Source organism: Phalaenopsis equestris, unplaced genomic scaffold (genome assembly GCF_001263595.1).
Source record: "Phalaenopsis equestris unplaced genomic scaffold, ASM126359v1 Scaffold000002, whole genome shotgun sequence".
Taxonomy (NCBI): domain Eukaryota; kingdom Viridiplantae; phylum Streptophyta; class Magnoliopsida; order Asparagales; family Orchidaceae; genus Phalaenopsis; species Phalaenopsis equestris.
In genome coordinates this window covers 64,260,234-64,285,492 of record NW_018164444.1, presented here as the reverse complement: position 1 = coordinate 64,285,492, position 25,259 = coordinate 64,260,234, and the positions used below count along the sequence as shown (strand labels likewise).

General features: G+C 34.7%; 1 protein-coding gene across 1 annotated transcript in view; it reads left to right on the top strand.

Moving 5' to 3' along the window:
* Positions 1 to 25,259, top strand: part of LOC110019553 — a 44,768-nt gene that overhangs the window by 7,366 nt on the left and 12,143 nt on the right. Inside the window, exons 4-5 of the mRNA XM_020717267.1 lie at positions 18,134 to 18,302; positions 20,989 to 21,024. Coding sequence (XP_020572926.1) covers positions 18,134 to 18,302; positions 20,989 to 21,024 — 205 coding nt within the window. The remainder of the gene's footprint in view (positions 1 to 18,133; positions 18,303 to 20,988; positions 21,025 to 25,259) is intronic.

Here is a 25,259-nt window from a genome sequence, read left to right as displayed (position 1 = left end):
CCCTTTTAATCAATTGTATATAAACTATTTGTTATAAAATTTATTTTTTCCGTCTAGTAATTTCAGTGTATCCAGAGGACTTTACATCTTTGGAGAGAATGTACATACCTTTGCTTCGTTTAATTGACCCGCTGTACTATGTGAATATCTTATTGAGCAAATAAATGCAGTAACCATCCAAATAAGGCGGAACCGGCCTCTGAGATATATAAATGGTTTTCTTTTTTTGCTAACGATAAGTACATCGTACTAAAGTCAAATATTTTCTTTCACACAGCTCTGGTTTTATGAGCACACTTTTTTGGTTACTCCTGCCAATCCTGAGGCTAGACCTCGAATGTTGAGGTGTCCAACAACTGTAAGCTTGAGCTCATCCCAACTTGATATAGCTTTTAAGAGACTGACTTCTGATCGGGCAAATTACATATATTTTTAATTTTCAATTAAATTATTATGTTATTTTGAAACTAGTAATGATCAAAGCCATTCTTTTTGAAATATCTTGCAGGTTGATGATAAATTTTTGGATCTGAGAGAGGATGAGCTCAATCTGTTATTCAATCAAAATGAAGGATTTCCTGGTCCCAATCAAAATGAAGGATAGTTCCAGCGTCGCAAGTCCAAGGAAGGCCAGATGCATCTGTATCATTTGATATGTGACCAGTTGATTCATGGGATATCACCCCCGAGCCATTGTATACCACGATGAATAAAAGCATGAAATCAATAATTGAGCTGCTTAAAGGCCAAGAGAAATGGTTCATTGAATTTCAAGGAACCTTGAATACAATAACTGTTGGGGTGTCGAGTTTGCATGGGCAAATGTCGGTGCTACAACATAAGTTTGATAAATCTGAAAATATTTCAACTAATAAAGACGAAAAGATCGGAGTAGATGATCCCCAGTCAACCTCCCCTCATGGTGGGAGTCCTCATGATTTCCGTCATGGTTGGAGTCCTCATGATTTTATTTATAGTGAAAAAGAAGTGGGAGCCCAAAAAAACATTGATGTTACCCAGCATTCAGCTTCTGTGGGAGAAGAGGGAATCTAACCGTCGGCTTTTGTGGGAGAAGGAACCCCTGTTGAAGGAGATAAAGTTGATGACACCCATTAACGGTCCTTTGCCAGCTTAATACAAAAAGTTAAGGGCAGACAAAGCAGAAGAAAGAAGACAGTGAGTTCGCCTTTCACTGTCTTTGAATTGTAGAGAAGAAAAACAACAGGGGAAGTCGATGAGCCCATGTTACCCGATAAAGATGTTGCTGTACATACCACCCCCATAGTAGAATAATAACAAATAATTGAAGAACCAATAATAGACCCTGTAGCAAAGATGGGCCTTCAAATAATTATATTTCCTACTGTACATACGAACCCCATTGTAGAGGAACAACAAAGAGTTGAAGAGGAAGAAGAAGGATCAACTGTCCTAGCATTAAAAACTTTAGGAGATCAGCCAGATGTTGTTAATATGTTATTTGAAATTTATTTTTTATACATTGTCTTATATCATCTAAATTACCTGTGTGTTTCAGATGTAACATATTTTTTTTGTAGCCTCTTCCAGCTGTCCCCCAGATCGACTATCCTGACAGATCTATAGTATCAACAGAAACACAGATGGTGATCGATCAAGTCATGTCAAAATACATCAATGAGTGAGTAAATCTGTCTTTTATAATGCACTTTTTTTGTGATTAAGTGAATGAAAACAACTTCTTTATTATATTTGAAATTTGTACTATTATGCATGAATGATATTATGTTGCACATGAAAAACATTTTTATAGATCGCCGGACAATAATAGGGTTATTGTGCAATGACATGATTGTAAATGACCATGTCGACGCCCAAGCGATATTTTGAGCAATAAGAGGAATGCAAATCCATCCTTTTTTAGGCCTTACATTTATGTATCGCCACTATACTGGGTAAAACCGCATCTAATTATCTAAACAACCATATTTAATTATATTCAGAATTTCAACAACCATATGAATATGTTAACGCTTTGTTTTATTATACAGACTTATCATAAAATGGGTAACACCACATCATTTGCGGGTCATATCATCAAAGAACCAGTTCTAAAAGCTGTTATCATTATGATTCCTGTTCTGAACAACCGCCACTGGGTTTTATTGGTTGCTGATTTGAGTGATGGGAATTGAAAAATGTATGATTCATTACCCAACCAGATGCACAAAGCCGTGTGCAACGATGTTATAAGTTACTCTCAATCGTTAAAGCTATTATTTCTGCAACTTTCAGTAGTTTTGTCCATTCACTGATCATTAATTAACTGTGTAGATCAAATAATTTGCCCATGATGTTGAAGATTTTTTTAGGGCTAAACCCGGGAAATAGAAACTTTCAATGGTTAGAGGTGTTCCCGTACAAGCCAATAGTGTTGATTGTGGGATATTTGTCTGCAAATTTATGCAAAAATTAGTAAAAAGCTACAGACATGATTGGAGTGAAGATATGAGATGACATACATAAATGTCAAGTTTTAGGGCAGAGCTTGCTTAAGATATTTGTTTGTGGGTACAATATCGTAATCAGTAGACTTATTTCACTGTTAATATATGTTTTATTTCATAATTTACATAATATTCGTGTATTTCCTCTGCAGGAATATTAAGGTGATATTAATGTTATAGTCATATTCTTGTATTATTGTGATAGTATTATGATATTATTAAAATGATAGTAAAATGATTATGATATTATTAAAATGATAGTGATAATGTTGTTGTTATGTTGCCTCTATCATGATTGTGTTTTTGTATAGTTTTGGTAATATCGGGTATTACTAAGATAACTTAATAGTATTTTGTGGAAAATATTTTAATCAAATCGCAATATTTACACAATATTTGCTAAATATTGCAATCAAATCAGGATATATTCCTCCCCAGCGCTGTTATTTATTGATCGTATTGCGGTAATACTTCAGCAATATTTTGGTAATATTCAACGCAAACTAAAGAAAGAATAAAGAAAATTTATCAAAATATTTAAAATCCCACGGAGCTTGTTCCAATGTTTTTTAATTATTGGTAGATGTTATATATTAGTCGTGTTAGAAATATATATTCGGAACAACCTAGATACGACCGCGGAGTGGTGAATATAACAAAAGAATATTTCAATCAAATTAAAATATATTCTTCCGCCAGCGCTGCTATATATTTTGATTGTATTGCAGTATTTCTGGAATATTTTGGTAATATTCAAAGCAAACTTAAACAAATATTTTATTCATAAAATGGTTTAAAGCAAAATTTCAAACAATATTAACACTGCAAAAAATACATTAATTCCGCAATTACAAACAATAAATCGTTGCAATTACTTGATCTTTCACACATCATCATCTAGGTCCATCAATAAGCTCGTGTATGTGTCTGTGGGCAGTGATGCAGACAATTCCTACTGATTTTAAGCAATCACATGTGAATATAAGTACATATTTCAATTCAAAATTAGTTCACAAATCATAAAACGTTTTAAATTTTAAGTTATGTACCTGACTATACTGATCCGACGTTGAAAATAGGCTTGGGATTGATGGCTGAAATGTTTCTTGACTTGAACCAACTTCTTTATACTTTCTTGTAAAACAATGTGTCATGTTAGTGAGTTGTAACACAACATACAACTAAAATAATAGAAAAATATAAAAATAATAGAAGAATATAACCTAACACTATGGTGATTTTTCAATCTTACTTTTTGATCGATTATTCTTCTCCCAAAAGCCTTTTAACCTAGCATTAGAAACTCCTTTTGGCCGCATCTTCGTTGGGTTCTTCAAATTGTGTGGTTTATTCGGTGTCTTTTTCTTCTTTGACATTGACATTTCTTAATGGTCTCTCCCATTCAATATGACTTCAGATTCGAGTGTTAGTTTCTTTAATGTTTCCAACATGTTTTTTTCAGCAAGTTCATTAACTTGTGTTAATATGCTGATACAGTATGCAAATTTATGAACGTGTGTTCGATATATGAGTCCACTCGAACAAGTTGCAGAAATTTGCAAATCTTTCAAATGTTTATAACCATAGTTGTTATATATATCCCTCTTTGCATGAACCGACCACCGTAATAAAATATATTTATCTGAGATCTTTGTTATAATCTCATGGTTAAACACCCTTAGAGTGTGAACACATAATATTCCCATCATTTCAAATTTTTTACAACTGTGTGTAATTTCAAAGTTACCTTTATCGACCTTAACAATCCACGGTCTGACTGTGTGCTCATTATCTAAGTTTCTAACATAAAATTCTGAATCTTTGGTGGCTGAGCACTCCACAACAACCACATAAACCATATAACAGCTCTGCTTCAAATATTGAATATAACTTACTCGTATAAACTAAAGCACCTTGCCTCAACACAAGACTACTTTTTACAACCGGGATAATTGCAGACTGTTCAGATTTAAAATCTTCATCATTCTCATTCTTTCTCCAAGCTTTCATGACATTTTCAAGACCCAAGAAACTCTCAGTGAGGGTGTTTGTTCGCTTGGAGACATTATGACAAATGTTTTTTGTCGACTCACTTCTTTGTGTTGAAAGGATCCGCTTCCCAAATATTTCTTTATTGAAAGCTGTTGACCTCTTATGCTTGATATTGTACAAACTACTCAACCAAACATTCTCATATAGATTTCTTATTCCATTCATTGTATGCCAAGATTCTTCAAACTTCTCATCGGAGTTACACCTAGCCATGCATTTATAAAAAAACTCATTGACTTTCTTGGTGCTTACACCACAATGTAGTTTTGAAGACAATTTCTTGTAAATATGTTATTGACATAATCTATGTCTTGTGTGCGGAAGACACACTTCAATGACTCTGGCTATTGCTTGATCCTGATCAGTGAATATTGTCATCGAGTGCTTGTTGTCCATAATCTGGATAAATGATTTGAATAGCCACTTGAATGATTCAACTGTTTCATCTGACAAAAAACTAACTCCAAATAGAACGTTCTGCCAGTGGTGGTTCACACCGACAATAGGAGCACAACATAAATTTTATAACTTGTGTTTATTATTATGACATCCCCAAAACAATCATAATTAAGTTTGGATATCCCATCACTCCAAAAGAAATTCAATAAACTACCAGACTCATCAATTTAGACGTCCCATGCAAACATCGTATTCTCTGCCTGCCTTTCAGTAAACAATCTAAGTAGAGAATTAACATCCCCATTTTTAATCTTACCCTTTTTCTCTCTTTTTATGAAATTATAAGCATCCCTCTTCGTGCAATCAAGATTTTCAACACCCCCAAATTCTGTAGCCAGAAAACTAAAGGCATCGCTTGTTTTGTTCCCTGATTGTGTCATCGATCTGAGCAATTGTGAACTGACATCACTCATTTTTCTGTTGGAACGCAATAGATGTTTGTCACCATTTGCCGCCAAAGGATGATTATGATTTTTCATAAATTTCTTAACCGACCATTTACCTTCTACATCGACAACATATCGGATCATGACTGGACAACTAGTCATTGTGTCCCCTCTTCTGTACTTCACCGGCACATTGCTATTCAATTCTTTCTTAAAACCAGCCTTACCACAAATGAAATTCTTTGTCTTAATCATTTTTGAATTAGACCAAAAACCAACGTGGTCCTTTCGCACAGTGAATCCAATATGGTGTGCATATGCACAATAATTTTCATAGGCTTCCTTCTCATTATGAACCACCGCGCGAAACAAACTATCCGCAATTGGATCAAGACACACAGTTAAAGGCTAGGGGAGCTGCAACTTTCAACAATGTCACTATTAGAATGAAAAAATAACGTTTCAACGAAACCAATTAATAAATACAATCATGCTGGTATGAAATGATAAATCAATAACAACATAATACATAATACAATCATAATACCACATAAATAATACCATAATAACACCATAATACAACCATAATAACATCAAAATAAACCCATGATAAAAACTAAATAAGACCCCACAACCCTTGTAAGAAAAAAAAAAGACTAGCAACCACAATAATACCGAAAGGATAATACCATTAATACAACTTAAACACAATGATAATACCTACAAAGTAACTTAGCAATCAAATAATATAGTAATCACACCATCCGAGCCTCGCAATACTATCATTTGGAAGCCATTAATAACACCACCCTGAACAAAGAAATTATATTGCCTGCGGAATGCTTCCGGTCGCAGCTAATAATCCAAGCTAATTTGCATCATTTTCGCAATCGCTTTGAGATTCCATCAATATTTCTTGGTCGACAGAGAAATCCATTTAACAGACCCTGCTCTAGCTCTCGAATACGAAGAGACAAAAAAATAAAAAAAATCTACATCTATAAACCGGAAAAAAAAACACCAATATTATTTTTTTCTATTTGGCGGGATCGAAAATATTGAAATTTTGGATTTGGCGGGATTCAATAGATCCAGATATACGTTTTTTCTATTATTGGGCGGGGTTCGGGCCGGGTCACGCCTTCAATTTATTATTTTGCATATTTATCTTCACTGACGGCCCACCGTTACACGCATACCCTTTTCATTCGCTACCGCATGTAGGGCACATGCGGTCGTCGGACAGAATAATTTCCCAAACCACCATGCTCTAGGTCATCTTGAATGCCTCCTTGAGGGGAAATTATTCTGAAATTACATGCAGTTGTAAAAAATTTGAAATGATGGGTATATTATGTGCTCACATTCTAAGGGATAAAGATCCCAGATAAATATATTTTATTACAGTGGTCGTTTAATGCAAAGAGGGATAAATATAACAACTATGGTTATAAATATTTGAAAGATTCACAAACTTATGCAACTTGTTCGAGTGGACTCATATATCGAACACGTTCATAAATTTGCATACCAGATCAACATATTAACACAAGGTAATAAACTTGCTGAAAAAAACGTGTTAGAAACATTAAGGAAACTAACACTCGAATCTGAAGTCATATTGAATGGGAGAGACCATCAGAAAATGCTATTAAGTTATCTTAGTAATGCCTCGATATTACAAAAACTATACAAAAACACAACCATGATAGAGGCAACATAACAGCAACATTATCACTATCATTTTAATAATATCATAATATTACCACAATAATACAAGAATACGACTATAATATTAATATCATCTTAATATTCCTGTAGAGAGAATATACGAATATTATGTACATTATGAAATAATGAAATAAAACATATATTACATTATGAAATAAAACATATATTAACAGTGAAATAAGTCTACTGATTACGATATTGTTTGTTGTTCAGAACATAAATCATATTGATATCAGCTTTTAGAACTGCTTCTTTGGTGATATGATCCACAAATGATGCGGTGTTACCCATTTTATCATAAACCTGTATAATAAAAGAAGGGGTTAACATATTCATATGGTTGTTGAAATTCTGAATATAACTAAGTATGGTTGTTTAGATAATTAGATGCGGTCTTACCTAGTATAGTGGCGATACATAAATGTAAGGCCTAAAAAAGGATGGATTTGCATTCCTCTTATTGCTCAAAATATCGCTTGGGCGTCGACATGGTCATTTGCAATCATGTCATTGCACAATAACTCTACCATTGCCCGACGATGTATAAAAATGTCTTTCATGTGCAACATAATATTATTCATGTATAATAGAACAAATTCGAAATATAATAAAGTTGTTTTCATTCCCTTAATTACAAAAGAAGTGCATTATAAAAGACAGATTTACTCACTCATTGATGTATTCATTGATGTATTACTTATTGATGTATTTTGACATGACTTGATCGATCACCATCTGTGTTTCTGCTGATACTATAGATCTGTCAGGATAGTCGATCTGGGGGATAGTTGGAAGAGGCTACAAAAAAAATATGTTATATCTGAAACACACAGGTAATTTAGATGATATAAGACAATGTATAAAAAACAAATTTCAAATAACACATTAACAACATCTGGTTGATCTCCTAAAGTTTTTAATGCTAGGACAGCTGATCTTTTTTCTTCTTCCTCTTCAACTCTTTGTTGTTCCTCTACAATGTGGTTCGTATGTACAACAGGAAATACAATTATTTGAAGACCCATTTTTGCTACAGGGTCTACTATTGATTCTTCAGTTATTTGTTATTCTTCTACTATGGGGGTTGTGTGTACAACAGCATCTTTATCGGGTAACATCGGCTCATCGACTTTCGCTGTTGTTTTTCTTCTCTTCAATTCGAAGGCAGTGAAAGGCGAACTCACTGTCTTCTTTCTTCTGCTCCGTCTACCCTTAACCCTTTGTATTATGCTGGCAAAGGTCCGTTCATGAGTGCCATCAACTTTATCTCTTTCAACAAGGGTTTCTTCTTCTCCCATAAAAGCTGACGGCTTGATTCCCTCTTCTCCCACAGAAGCTGAATGCTGGGTAACATTAATGTTCTGTTGGGCTCCCACCTCTCTTTCACTATAAATAAAATCACGAGGACTCCAACCATGACGGAAATCATGAGGACTCCCACCATGAGGGGAGGCTGGCTGGGGACCATCTACTTCGTTCTCTTCGTCTTTATTAATTGAAATATTTTTAGATTTTTCAAACTTATGTTGTAGCACCGACATTTGCCCCTGCAAACTCGACACCCCAATAGTTATTGCATTCAAAGTTTCTTGAAATTCAGTGAACTATTTCTCTTGGCCTTTAAGCAGCTCAATTATTGATTCCATGTTTTTATTCATCGTGGTATACAGTGGCTCAGGGGCGATGTCCCCTGAATCAACTGGCCCCATATCAAATGATACAGGTGCCTCTGGTCTGCCTTGAACTTGCGTCGCTGGAACTGGACCAGGTAATCCTTCATCTGGATTAGATAACAGATTGAGCTCATCGTCTCTCAGATCAAGAAAATTATTATGAATTTGCAAGTTATTTCAAAAAGAAAGGCTTTGATCATTACCAGTTTTAAAATTACATAATAATTTAATTTAAAATTAAAAATATATATAACTTGCCTGTAACTTGCCTGGATCAGGAGTCAGCCTCTTAAAAGCTATATCAAGTTGGGATGAGTTCAAGCTTACAGTTGTTGGCCAGCTCAACATTCGAGGTCTAGCCCCAGGATTGACAGGAGTAACCAAAACAATGTGCTCATAAAATCAGAGCTGTGTGAAAGAAAAGAGTATATTCAGCTTTACACAAAGAAAGAAATACCATTTGACTTTATAACGATGTACTTACCTTTAGCAAAAAAAGGAAAATCATTTGTATATCCCAGAGGTCTGTTCCGCCTTATTTTGATGGTTACTACATTTATTTGCTGAATAAGATATTCACATAGTACAGCGGGCCAATTAAATGAAGCAAATGTATGTAAATTCTCTCCAAAGATGTAAGATGTAAAGTCTTTTGGATACGTCTTTTGGATACACTGAAATTACTAAACGGAAAAAATAAATTTGATAACAAATAGTTTATATACAATTGATTAAAAGGGGCAGGAGACTCCCCAGTTCCGAAGTTCAACAGATTAGCCTTCATTTGACGGCCATCAACGCCACATGATGGAACTTTCTTCTACTTTGGAATTTCTCCTCTATTTGACATACCAATCAAAAGGGCAACTTCATCAGGATTTATCCTCAGATCTTTCCCTCTCATTCTGAAAATCATTTTTTCATGTATCCAACATTGCAATATTTGAAGTGTGACCACATTGTCTTGGGGATAAGGTGAAAGTGCAAAGAACTGATCAACATTCAACATTTTGAGCTCATTCCTCATCTCGTCAGTTACAACAAGCTTGACCTTATCAAACGCATCTCTAACTACAGATGATTGACATCTACAACTCATGGACCTTGGGTTCACAAATCTACATCAAACAAAATAATGCAAAAAATATAAGGGGTTAGGTAGAAAGGTTTTATTTTGGGATTATTATGGTAATATTTAAGCAACATTATGTGATCTCGTATAGTATTATTTATGTTATATTATATTAATTATAGTATTACTTACGTTGTATTCTAGTATTGTAGCATTTAGGTTATATTCTGGTTGTATTTCTGTTGTATTTTGGTATTAATGTAGTTTTACTTAAGTTGTATTCAGGTATAGTACTTAGGTTATATTATGGAACTTTTTCCGTTGTATTCTGATATTAATAGTATTAAGGTTATATTCTGGTGTAATATTAAAGTTATATTATTGTAGTTTTTCCGTTGTATTTTGTTTTATTATAATATTATTTCTGTAATACTTAGGTAATATTTAAGATAGTGTTAAGTAGTGATTAGTTTGATATTATAATTAAATAACAGGTTTTATTGCGGTTTAATGTTGGTTTTTTTAAGGTAATATTGTGTGCACTTGTGTACCATATATTACTCTGAGAATACAACTCATATATTACTCTGAGTGATTTGTTACTCAAGTACAACTAAAATATTACCCAAATGGTCTTCTCAATGAAAGTAGAACCACCAAAATAAAAATTATCAAGATGAACCGTCTTGGATTTCCTTCTTCTTTTGCTCTTTCGCTTCCTTTTTCTTGCGTTTCTCGGCCTCCATTGTCGGTTTCTCTTCGGTTTCCATTCTCAAGGGCGCTTTCGTCTCCATTCTCACAAGGCTCTCTTCGGTTTCCAACAGCAACCCCAAAATTCTAAGTTTTTCTGATTCAAAAACCCTAAAAGATCGAATGAAGGTGCTCTGCGCTCTTCTCGCTCCGGCGATGTTTGGGTTTTCGATGGAATCACCTTTTTTCAGGCGCGTTCTTTAACTTTTACTTGTTTCGGGCCGGACTCGGGCCGGGTTGCGCCGTAAGAATGCCTTAATTTCATTTTTTAAGTTGTGGGGGCCACAGTTCCATGTGTCACCTTTCCATTGGACACCGCACACATAGTTGCGTGCGGTGTCCGCACAGAATAAGCGCTCTGGTGGTTTATGATGCAATTGCTCATTTTAAGATATTCATAAGAAGAAGCACAAAATAGTTGTTTTGTTGATGGGGAGGGTGAGTTTCTCATGGTAGAGCTATCAAAATTCAAGAGACTTGGAAGGAAAAGAACTCTGAGGCAGGATCTTACAAATTCTTTGGAGATTAGAACTTCCCAAAGGCCCGCTAGAAAGCCAACCTTAGAGATGATCCTACAAAAGCTTTTTCAGTTTCTCAAGGCAGAAACATTTCAAGTTTGTAAGGCAGTCAATGAGAAGGTATTATCAGTCATGGATGCTTCAAGTTCTGGTCAAGTGGATTTGGGAATGTTCTTTGTTGTCAATGCTCCCTTTTGCTCGGTTCCAACTGATAACAGGAAAAGGGTAATCTTTAAGGCTCTCTTATGGCGCCAGACTAATGAAGGTAGGGCGACATTGATCCGAAGAATTAATGTCATATCAAGTTATTTCGTGTCGCAGACCCTCATCTGGAGCCTTTTCTTGCATCAGATTCTTTTTCGATGCTTTTTTTTCTTGCATCAGGCCTTTCCTCTGAAGTTTTTTTCCTGCATCGAGCCCTCCATAATGTTTCATGCAACAGACCTTTCCTCCATAAGTTTTTTCTTGCATTAGGTCTTCCTCTGGAATCTTTTCCGCAACTGACCCTTTTTCAGAGCTTTTTCTACGACAAACCTCATGAGTTTTTTTTAGTATCAGGCCTTCCAGAGTTTTTTTTTTAGCAAGCCTATCTCTGAAGCTTTTTCTTTTTTTCTGCAGGTCCTACCCTGCAACTTTTTCTGCAGTTTGTCTACTTTCCTGCAAACTATCCTGCAAGAACTGCAGTCAAAGACAATCACAATTGTCTACTTTCTTGCAAACTCTCCCGCAACATTTCCTGTAGGAGTCTTTCGTCTATCTATAAACACTGCGGGAACTGTAGTAAAAAACAACCGCAATTATCTACGTTTTGCAAACTCTTCTGCAATATTACTTGTAGGAGTCTTCCTCCTACCCACAGACATTGCAGAAACTGCAGTCAAAGATAATCGCACCACAAGACTAAGACTTCAAGTTCTACCTCTCAGGATCTCCTTGTTCATTGATGTTGTTAAATCTAAGTTGAACATGATTTTCAACCATGTTTAAATTTGAGGAGAGTGTTAAAAGATTTATTAGGAAATAATTTATTTTTATTAGAAGTTATGTGAATTAGATTTATTTCCTAATATAATTGTTCTTTTCTATTTTAGATTTATTTCCTTAGATTGGATTTATTTCCTTTCCTATTTTAGGTTGTTTCTTTTATCTTCAAATAATTAATTTAAATAAATTAATTAGAGATATTAAGTGATATAACTTTCATTTCATATTATTTTCTTTTTTATTGTCTTTCCTAATCTAGGATCATGTAAGGGTTATTTGTACACCATTTCATCTCAATGAAATAATTTCGCTTTATTCCGCATTATTTTGGATTTCAATATGCATGATAAAATAAACTTTTTGCACTTAGAATCTATATTTACCTTTTAAATGGATGACATTTTGGTAAACAATTTTTGTATAAGGATGATATTTTAGAGTTTAAAGGATTTGCTTATATGAATATCTCGTTGACAGACCACTCAATATTATGTCTATCATGATTGCTGGGAGAAGAGGCATGTGAAATAAGTTTTTGAGATGAATTGCTTAGATGATTGTTGATGATCGACTTCTTTTGAAATAATGACATTTGAATTGGGAATGGACATCTCTGAAACTTTGAAGGCTTGAAACGAAGTAATAAATTAGAATGTTGGAGTACAAGTGACATTCTATAATTGACTAAAATTTTTAGTTGCTCTCAATAATTCTTTCAGTGCCCTATAAGTGACTAAATTATCTCATTCCTTTTAGAAGTTTGCGAACTAATTTGGACTATTTTAGATAGATTTCTATTCAATCGATATTTTCAAAGGATGTTGATGTGGCACATGATGAACAAAATAACAATGCAAAGATAGATAGGCCAATAACTATAGCACAAGCCTCCTTTCTGCTTGTGTTCTCCTTTGCGTTCTCCTTTCTGCTTCAATCGAGTCGGTGGAGCTCTTTCACAGAAGACTGCAGGTGGGCAGAAAAAGATAGTCAATTGCCTTGGTTCCTACCCAAAGTCAACCAAGACAACTGGTTCGACCTCAGAATGTTCTCTCATAACGAGTCTTAAGAACCAATTGCTGTTGATGGTGGCAATGTCTGAAATGTTTGGTATTTTCTTGACATGTTTTCGTGTTTCAATATCTATGTATTTCGAAGTACAGTTGAGTCGTCTTGTATCGAGTCTTTACGTTTATAGTGATTGCTTTTCACGAATGACTTTAGTTTCGTGGATAGTTATTGTTGATGGGCTTGAGGTCTGTTTATAAATTTCGAGGATGAAATTTTTTTAAGTAGGGAAGATTGTACCGTTCTGTTCTTAATGGAGGAGAAACGAAGTCACGAAAAAGGATTGGAAGGGTCGAGCCAAATGAATGGAAGGGGGAGAAGAAACGAGAAGATTGTAAAACTGCAGAAGAGGAATTGTGTCGTGAAATCGAACTAGGAAGGGCGAGGAAATGAATCGATCATAGTGGGAGAAGAAGTGAGTGAATGACAGGAAGTCGGAGAGGCAAATTCGCCTATAAAGTCACAGACCGACTTACTTGGAGTGAGAAATGGGGTAGAAGCAGCGTATTTGTCGTGCGCGAGGAGAGGAAGAAGGTGTGGCTTATTTATCGAGCTTCGCGGAGAAGAATCGAGCTGAGTTGAGGAGGAATCTTCATTCATGAAGAAGAATAGGAAGGCGATCGTGTGCGGGAGGTGTTTGAATAGGAGAAGGGAAGATTAATGCGGGTGCTAGGTCGAGCCTTCTGCGTAGGAAGAAGATCGTCGCATATAGAGGAGGTGCGGGTTTGTGGGAGGGATTAAGACGAGAGCTCTGAGAGGTTGAATCGAGCTGATTGCAGGAAGAGGGAAGGATTCAACTCGCTGCCCTATGTTGAAGGAGTCGCGTGTTGCCCTCACGTGGGATAGGATTGATCGAGATAAGGCTTTTAGTAAAACATAATAATAATAATAATAACAACAATAATATATATATATATATATATAATAACTTTATAATATATATATATATATATATATAAAGTAATAAAATTTAAGTTTGATTACACTTATGTAATGTAAAGTTAAGAGTTTATTAAAATAATAAATTAATTAGACTTTATATGTTGTTGGGCTTCCAAATATAAAGGAGACAATGTCAAAACAAATCAAATAAGAAATTAATCTACAATATAAGTGAGTACTTGTACTTTTATACTATAGCAATAATTTATTTTTGCTTAAATATGTTTGCAGTTGATGATATTTGCTGATGTTTTATTCTGATTGTTATTCTTTTTTTATTGTCTTATGGTTGTGAATATTGTAGTTATTTACTCATGGATTTTAGTGTATGTTTTATATAGTATGATTGATACGATGAATACATATGTTATGTTGAATGTTTGTATGTGCATGATTGACTATGATGGAACACCCCTTGATGGTACTAGTGGGGGAATGCTAGTGTACCCGTGCACGGAAATGAAAAATAGATATTGATATCATTGTGTTTTAATTGACATAATTTTTATGCAGTGTCATTTGTGACTGTTGTATAAATATGAGAATGATATTGAGTCCTTTAAATAACATGTCAAATATTTGTATTGATTTATACAGAAGCTTAACTGATATACATATTGTTCTTTCTTTTCCTTGTCTTGCCGCATTTTATAAGTATGAATATCTACTGGATCGTTTAGCTCACAATTGTTTTAACTAATTCTTTAGATTCAATTGAATTATTAAAAGATGACCGATATACGAGAAAACTTTTCTAGAAGATGCAAACAACCATCAATGAGGTAAATTTTAATTGTACCGTTTTAATTTAATTTGCAGTGGTTCTTTCATCTGTTAAATTGAATGTTAATATATAAAATTTATTTCAAACCGTTCGACCGTCCGTTCCCGTCTTGGTTGTGAAACTCAAGGGAGAAGGTTTGGTGGACAAATTCTATAAAGGAGCCTGCTTGGTGAATAGTTTGCATTCTTATGCTAGTTTGATGAGTAGATGTACTATACGTTTTTTATTTTCTTTCCTTTTGTTGATGTAAATTGTTTTTACCACACCTCCATTGTGATTTTACAATAATTCTTCCATTTTAGTTTATAAAAAAAACAAAGAAAATCCTATTCCATCCACGTTAAAATTCGACCAGAAAAACTATGCTACTGGACCTTATTTTGTCATTTTGGACATTTAGAGCCTTCAACCTCTTAAAAAACTCTCATAAATTTAAAAAATACTGTAAATACATCCCTGTATTAAATACTACAGTTTCAACCCTTAATTCTTTTATTTGGTCTATCCAGTAAACCTATAGTTTTCTGCCAGGCTAGGTTTCCACCCTACGAAGTGGGTTTCGACCAGGCAAGGGTTTCCACCTTACATAATTAATTCCCATCCCCTTTTCACCATCAGAAGCTATTTAGAAAATAATAAAAAATTTCAGATAACATCTATTAAAGTTTGTAACATATTTAACTAATTATTCACCAATCTCTTTTGAAAATTTCTAGAGAATAAATCCAAATTCCTAAATCAGTCCAATTTAGTTCATCCTGACCTAGTTTTGGAAATGCATCCAATTCATCTGCTAAATCCAGTTGAATTGGCTCCACCAACTAGATAAATATCCTAGGGACTTTTCTATACCATTTTCAAGAGTTCTTACATTGAAATCTAAGCTCACTTTAATTTAGTGAGTAGATGCACTCTATCTCTTTGATTTTCACTTGATCATAGTTATAGGGCCTTGATTTACCCCTAATTTTCTAGTTTGTGCTTTAGTTATTGGCCCATTTTCTTTGCATTGGTACCTATACATCATGTGCCACATCAGATGCTTTGTAGCTTGATTGTCGGACTTAGATTGCATCGCTCAATTCTAAGAGAACTCATGATTGATGACATGATGATATTGTTATTGTTGTTCATGGAGAAAGAAATAGTGGCTATGTTCATCTAAATAAATAAATAAGAAAAAAAAATGAGGCAATGCAGTGATGGCTGTTATAGCAATGAGAGCATTTTGTGGCATTACATCATTGAAGGATGCATTTACAACCAAATGAATGAAATAAAGATAATGCAACAATGATGGTCGCAAGATTGTGGTAATGTAGTGATGAAGGATGTAATAATAGAAAATAAGGAAGAAAATAAGTCTGGTACCATCGTCAGAATTATAAAGAATATGTTGTATTTCATTTCAATATTTCTGTGAAATTTTTGTAAACTTAGGAGAGCTTCCAATAAGAGAGAAAAAAAAAAGTGGAATAATAATTATAGTTGTCCCTTGATTCATGAGGAGATAGTAGGAATCCCATAGATCAAAGATGTGATAATTGACGATAAAGTAAATAGGGCATAAGTCTTGGTGAATACGGATGTAATTGGCAAAAGTTGTGTAGACTTTTCATAGTTTCTAATGTAGATCTAATATGTGATGTGGAAAATCATGCAACAAGCACACAAAACTTACATGAAACAAACTATGCCAAAATAACTCTTGAATATCTTTGATGTAAACTATAGAATGGTAGAAATAAATTCAAATTAAAATTCTATGGCCTTCTACTAAGTATTAATAAATAGCATTAAATATTACGAAAGTCAGACACATGTTTGACATTTCATTTAAGTGATAGAAATTTAGATTGCAGTTAATCTTGATTAAATTCAATCTAACTTTGAACTGATAACAAGATAATGTAGAAGAAAGAATAAAGGAAGAAAAGAATGACGGGAACTAAATCATGAGAAATGAAATGAATATGGAATCTCATCATGTCTCTCACTTGACTAAGAAATTGAATGTGGGAAGAAGGATTTGTATTTCCAAATAAAAATATTATTCGGTGGCCATTGAATTTCTAACATGCCTTAGGCATCTTTTTATAAGCATTAAATCAACTAAAAAACAACTTCCATCAATTTGAACCATGTGCAGATTCTAATCGCGCCTCATAAAAGATTGCTAATATCAGCTTCATTGCCTTATGCTTTAGTAACAAATGGACTCAAAGAGAGTTATAGTTCCATTAACCAAGGAAGGCTACCACAACAAATATTTGATGATCATTGTAGTCCTGATAAGCTAGATCAAGGAGCCATCGATCTACAAAGAGTTGCTGATTTGATTCAGAAAACAGTCAAGGAGGGCTATTTTTCAGTTGCTTCTGCAAAGACTACGGCGGCAATAATGGAGTAAATTTTGCAGAGGAGTTGGGGAAGGAGAAATACTCTCTTGAGAACGAACTACAGTCGAAGCACCACTCGGCCCTTGAAGAAAATCACTACTTTTGGACGGGCTATAACTCGAGCCCCACTAGCCTTTGGATACATCCCTAGAATGGAGAAACTGGGATGTCAACGACTTTCTTGAATAGAAACACCACCAACCTAAACACACGAATCAAATATATAAGCCCTAGATAATTAGGATGGGGCCCACCATGGAAAAGAGGCTCCAAATCCATGTAAGGAAGGTCGTGTTTCTGTAGCGAAATCATGGCACTGTAGCAAAACTGCTGAAAGGGCTCCCGAGTATCTCTCGTGTCACATAGAGTACTGTATTAATATACATGATTTACTTTTGTAAGCATATTAGGAATAAATTCAGCATGCCCTCTTTGCAGGGAAAATTTCAATAATTACGCACATTTGGCTGTAATGCAATTTTCCGATAAAATGTCACTGTATCATTAGAAGCAACCAGTCAAAAAATAATTGCTTCATTTCTAAGAGATCTATGGTAGAAGAGGTGGACCATGATTAGAAGTTATATTCTCAGGTGTGAACTGTAGGCAAATGGTAAGAAGTTTGAAGCATGCACCTATAATGATCACACAACACACCTTAAATGTATTAGTTCTCACTGAACCTGGGTTTTTATATTCTTTGCTTTATTAGCATGCCAAACTGGAATATACTTCTTGAAACATATTTATTTGGGGTTTTTTTCTGCCAATATATGTCAATATATGTGCTTTAAACGGTTTTTTTTTTTTTTTAATTTTTGTTTTGTGGCAGCGGACAAGAAGCTGGACCAATATCATGCGAAGTGCCTGCCATTCTTGAAGGCAATGTCAAGACAAGATGTCCCTTTGATGGAGAAAGGAACAAGGCTCCACATTCTGCAAAAGGAAAGGAGATCAATCTTGTATGCTTAAATTGGTCTGATTCTCATCTATTAAAGGAGGTAAGACAAAGCTATCAATATTTTTAGCATGTATATATGTTGGATTGTTGGGACACTAGCATCCTTGTTATTCTATTCTTTTACTCGGTATTTCAATATTGTACTTTCAGGAAAAACATGAAATATTTATGGTTTTGTTTTTGTTTTGACTTTGGTTTTTTATCAAATGTTTTGTGCTATGGGAGAACCAGGTACAGCTGCCATCATTCCATGATCCTTATGCCGAGTTGCCATAAGGATCCATAAGGTCTGTATCACTTGAGCTTGAGTTTTCATATGATTTTGAGAAAATTTAAATTTTCAAAAATGCTAATATTGGCAGATAATTGTTTTATCTAAAAAATATTAAAAAGAATGCAATTACAACGAAATAATTTTGAAAGACTGAAATTGAAAGACTGGATTTGAACCTTTTTTAAAAAAGTCTTACCAACTTTTCTTCTTTTTTCATTTTTTTTCTCATTTGGTGGAATAAATGGGATAGGTTAGTGGTTCTATGGTTTGTTGTAACTAGCTTGGATTGGAAAATAGGTAAAAAATGATGCAAAGGTAGGCCAAAATTTTCATTGATTGTAAATGTTCCTTATGTTTTAAAGGCGTTGATATATTCTGGATTTCAATGATGAATATATGTGTCTCTAAGCTTTTGCAGATGATATGCAATGCTTAATGTGGCTGAATGATACACAAGGTTCATGATATGCTTTTAGGAAGTTTCCAATTCATCTTAATGTGGCTGAATGATACACACGGTTCACGATATGCTTTTAGGAAGTCTCCAATTCATCTTAAGTCTCCCAGTTTCCCAACAACTTTAAAATATCCCTAGCATCTTAGGGAAGTGGGGCGGTCATTCGTGAAGTTGTGATATGTAATTGTTTCTGCTAAAATGACTTTTGAAGAGGAATCAATCTATGAATTCTCCATAAACCCCCCTCAAGGTTTGGTTGGTCAAGCAAATGAGAGTTGTAAGGGATTTATTTGAATGCCTTGCTTATAGTTAGAGTTTTTATCAATTTCTTACATTTTACTATTTAAATTCTGTTTGTTTTTTGAGTATGCTACTAGTTCTAATGGGCTGTTGCCAGATTCTCAGAGTTTTTTGCCTCTTTAATTAGTATTTAATTTTTTAATTATTTCCTTATAAGTTGAATTTATTTATATTATTACTTTTTTTTTATTTTGAAAACGTGGACCAATTACGGTTACTGCAAGTTAAAAAATGGTCAATGAAATTTATTTCAATTTTCACCCAACCTTCTCTATTGTTCTTCTCCCTTTTTCTTCTTCCTCACTCTATGTTGCTCCAGCACCTGCTGCTGCAGGACTATTAGCCTTTAGCCTCCAACTTACTATCCTCTTGCAACTAAAACCTTTATCTTCTTGAAGCAATAAGTGCTATAGTGTCTTGTCCATTTTTTAAATTGTGCAAAATATAGAAATCAAGAAATGGTTTGAAGTAATATCAAATACATCAAGCAGTGAGCAAAAAACGAAGAGGAAGTCTTGTGAAGGTTACCATCAAAACCCTAGCTTCACATTGGTGATGCTATTTTAAATTTACTTATGTATCAAGTATTTGATTCCTATAATTTTATTTTGCTTACCTTTTTTGGTGAAACTCTTGCATTGTTCCCTTTTTTTGAAGCCTATGATATCCAAAGGTGTAGTGGGATTTATTCCTTGGATGGTTAGGGTGAGATGCGTAAATCTTTTAATTTTTGTTATTGATAAGAGTGACAAACCCTTCCGCACTGCAATGCTTAGAAACACCCTCCAGAACACTTTGCTTGAAGGTTTTGGGAACTAATTCTTTTCAAGGAGGTTCTAAACCATGAATTGGTAAATATTGAGAAAGGTTGTTATTGGTATTTTATTGTGACCTTAGCATTTAATCTTTTATCTAGCTATAATTGATTAGAGCTTATAAATATAGTCTTAAATTTCATGTCATATCAAATAAAAACTTTTGAAGGACTGTATCTATCTTATGCTAAATTTCTAATTTCGTTTGAATTTCAATGTTTCATTTGCCAACATTTAAGTTCGTCTCAAACCTTCAGATTGTGTGGTGCATGCATGATGTTTTTGCTTGTCGAATTTCATTCATTTACTTATGTGCTGGATTTTCACTTCACGATTATCAGTATTGTCAATATAATCACTGATTCCTTATCTTTGAGACATTTCCACTTGCAAGCTAACCTCTTGATCTTTCTTGATAAACTTTATTGGCTATGATTCTAGGCTTTTGTGGTGAATGTTTTAATCCCTCAATCCTATTTGAAAGCTAGAGAGATATTGACATCTGCTTTTCTCCATGAGTTTTGTTTCTTGTACTTCATAGATAATAGACCTTGAGCGCTCAATATTGTCTTATTGCTTTTAAATTTCTGTTTTGTTTTAAAAATTAACTATACTTCTAAGGTGAGGCTTATTCTATGCAACTAATTGCTTTTAGATCTTAAAGACGTGAAAAATTAATGTAGATTGCTCTCAAGGACATCATACAAGAACTTTATTGCTTCAAATAGGAAAAACATTATTTAGGCAAGAAGGATATTCCTTTGTATCCCTTTATTTTTTTATGAACAGTATTCTCTTTGCCACTCTCATAATATCATTCCTTTTATGTATATGACAATTTCTTCATGTTTGGGGTGCTAAAAAATGTTTCGACTCCCAGGCAAGCAGAATATCCAAAGGAAAAGTCACCAGTCCAGTAGGAATAAAATTGCAAATATAGACCCGGGCAATTGGGTAATATTATATTTTATATTTAATATTTTATGAGTTACATTCTTGCTAACATTCTTTAGTCTTTTTTACTGATGCTATTTTTTGTTCATTATGAAAATTAAAGTTTCAGCAATTTGCCCAATTCTTCTCCCACCTATGCTGGTCATGCTATGATGATACACTGTTTTGTAGTTAACAAAGAAACTAACAGAAAATCAGCAATTATGAGTATCTTGATAGTTATAACATATTGAACTTAATGTTACTCTCTAATTCTATTGAATTGTGGCAGAATTTAATTTTCTTTTTTTGAATTATAGCATATGCTTAATACGTAGAGGTAATTAGATGAAAGAAGTAATAAAGAACAACTAATTCTTATATCTATATTACTTATTACAAAAAATGGTTAGAGTTTACAAAAGCTTTGAGATTTTTTAATAGTTGATGCATTTTGCAATGAATATAAAGTTCTAATTAATCCAGCCATCCAAATAATGGCTTTAAGATTCATGCTTTTACAATCTTTGTAAAATGAGGTTGGATGAAATGGTTTTTACTTCCGGATCTTGGAAATCAGATCGCTTCAAAATGTAAAAACCCTACAGTCAAATCCATTAACTGAAGCAACAAGCTTGAAGTATCAACCAAAATCTGATGCTTTTTATCATTTCACATTCAATACCAATGTTGTAGCCATCCTATGGCCTTATTTCAATCTTCAACAAAGTGGATATTAAAGTCTAAAGTCTCCAATAATTCCTAAGGGCAATTTTATCCAACACAAATCTATGCAATAAGGTGTCTTAAATTATAACTCTTTGATCATACAGAGACCAAAATACCTTATAAGTAGGGCTTTTCTATCCAAGATGGATCTCTTGTAGGTTACATCCAGGCAAAATTTTTGGAAGACATTGGTTGCGACATCAGCATATATTAACTTTAAGCTGAGATCAATGATTTTGATCCTTTTGAAGGGAATATCCTAGCGCTTTCCATTGGTTTTTGGAATGAAAGGGATGTTCATGGCCTGTATGGAAAGCGGAGTGACCTTGAAACTAAGCATGCATATGTTTTATTCATGAAGGTGCAAACTTTTCTTTGGTTGTTTTGAGATTTATGTTGTTGACGATGATTATGATCGTGATGCTCTCTTAATCTTGATGTCATGCTCTTATTCAAACTTTTCTGCTCTATCACCGGCGTGCCTTTGTCATCATCGCCCTAAGCCCCAAAACAAAACTGACCTATTTGCGACCTTGCTTGATGGTTTCATATATAACAAAAGACTATATATGAGCACTTATGTGTCAGACATAAGTACCGAAAACTAAACCAAGAAGTAAGAAAAAAAAATAATAATGGGGATGAGAGAGAGGAGGAACTGATTCACCCAAAAGATCGAAAAGGCGAAAGGTGAATCAGCCCTAAAAAACTTATGACGAAAAGACCTGAAAATGAGGGCCCAAGATTCTTGAATCAATCCAAGAAGGATATCATTTTCTCAAATTTCATAAGTGGATCAACCCAAGAAGGGTATCCCTTCCAATTCTTATTTCGAACAGGTCGAAAACGGGCCCGAATTAATGTGACAATTGTATACACGGCCCCACCATCACTTATATACTCACACACCCAAGCCTGAGCTCAAATGTGACATTTATGTTATCCAAACCTTAATGTGAAGCTTCCAAAAAGAATCTTTTTCATGAATGACAATTTTATGAGCTTTCGAATCCTTCATGAATTCAATTTATATCAGCTTTATGCTTCTTCGAAAATGAAGTTTTAAGAGCCCTTTTTATTTCACAAATCGAACAAAGGAAAGTAATTTAGGGACGACAACTTCTAAATTTCCAAAATCATGCCAATATTAAAACCATTCAATTTCATTCTTAATCAAAAGCTTCTCATGTTAAATAAATCATGAAATCATCCATATAACTGTTTACAGCCGGGGACAACAGAGAACAACCAAACAAGACGAAAGAAAAACCAACTGGGATGCTCATGGGAAGGGGAGCAAACCAAAGCCACCAAACCAGCCTCACAACAAAGGGGAAAGCAGGAAACAACCAAATAGGACAAAAGAAAACCAGCTGAGATGCTCACGGGTAACGACAGCAGCCCTCACAACCAACCAACAGAATAAGTCCACAGATAGAGACCAGAAAAAGCACAACCAAGCTCCCCATATAATCTCACGATGGGTAGGGGCAAGAAAAAGCAAAATTAAGCTATCCAAAATAGCACATTCAACCAAATACTCATCACCCATGCAACAGGAAACATTTAAACAGAATAGAAGGATACTACAAGAAATGCTCACAGCCAGGAACATCCAGAGAAGCCGCTATTCCTATCCAAGCAGGGGTAGCAGCCAAATGGGCAAATTAAGCCCGGTATAAGGGAAATCACATTAGATGCTATCGGATAGGGGTAGCCAGAGAAAACACCAATCCAAACCAATAATTTCCAATTCACGGGTAAGGACAGCCAAAGAGGAAAACCTACCAGCCAACCATATAAAAGGAGTCACGGGAGAAGGCTCACGGTCAGGGATTGTAAAAGGAAACCACCAACCATTCAAGATTTAAATTCCCCAACCCAACAGGGAAGCTCCCAACCGAAAGGTTCAAGGCCCAGAAAAGCAACATAGGGCCCCAAAGCAAATCATATATTGTGCTGGAAACAACACCTAACCAAGCCAAAACAAAACTAAGCTCGAAACATTGTTCAAAATAGGGTCAACCCGAAAGTAAGGTCTAACCCAACAAATGACCAAAACTCAGCCATCACAAGGCACAAATCGAGCCCAACACAAGGGCAAAACTAAACCATTTCAATGCAAAACCGAGCCCAGCACAGGGGCAAACCGAGCCCAGCAAGAAGGATAAAACAGGGAGCCGTAGAGGGTAAACCGAGCCCAGCAGGAAAGGGCAAACATAAATAGAGTTCCAGCCAAAATCGAGTCCAGCAAGTGGAATAAAATAAAACACAATTTCAGCTCTACTAAACCCAGCAAAAGGGGGCAAAAACAGATAAACTGCCAAGCCAAACTGAGCCCAGATCTTAGACAAAGCCAAGTCCAACATAAGAGCTAAAGAAAAGAATACAATCTAAGCCAAATCGAGCCCAGCAAAGGAGCAGAAATAGTACAAAACTTTCAGCTAAAATCCAACCCGGAAGGAACCAAAATCGAGCCCAACAAAGGGGCAGAAACAATACAAAACTTTCAGCTGAAATCCAACCCAGAAGGAGCCAAAACCCAGAAGGAGCCAAAACCGCCCAGAAGGAGCCAAAACCGAGCCCACCAAATGGGGCAAATAGAGCCATCAAAGTCAAATCTCATAAAGCCTTATATCTCAAAATATTACTCCCAACATATGTTTCAAATGGTAACAGGTAACAGGAAACAAATAACTATAAATGAATCCCTAAAACCAACATGTCTCAGCATTAACATTTACTTGAAAACATTTACTTGAACTAACATTTACTTGAACAGGAATAATGATAATAAAGAGCATTAATATTTCATTTCTAGCACATATTCCAGATAAGCAAATGTCATCACATGGCAGCAACTAGAGTTTTCTAAAATTTCCTTTATCATGCATTTGAATCAGAAAATAAGAGAAGACAACCATATTACGCTTCATCTTATTGATTCATCATCTTATTGCTTATTGATTCAAGAAGCTTTCCATGATTAGATCTAAAAAAAGGCCTAAACTTTTACTTCCACATGCTTTAAAAGAGAAAATAAATATTTTCAGGTGCAAATCCGAGTGATGCAGATTAGAGGAAAGAGGAGAAATATCTCTTAATGCAGGCTCAAAGTAAAATTGTATAACAAATTTAAGCAAACACCTCCTATAGAAACTCTCTTTCCAAAATCTTTGAGAAACAGCAACCAATAAACACCTCAAACTCCTTTTCCTCTCAAAATTTTCAACCCTTGGTAGTCAAACACACAACCAAGCAAGAATATGGAACTGACGAACAAGAGTACCGAGCAACCCAAAAGGAATGTCGAGCAACTGAACATGAAGTTTACGTCAAGCCAAAATTTCAACCGCACCTCCACCTTTTTTTTTCAATTTTCGACCAACCTTAAAGACCTCCCCAAGGTGGGGTTTTATAGGCAAAAGAAAGAGGAACAACCGCCTGCCAACCTCACTGGCGGGGGAAAAAGAGAAAAAGGGAGGGGGA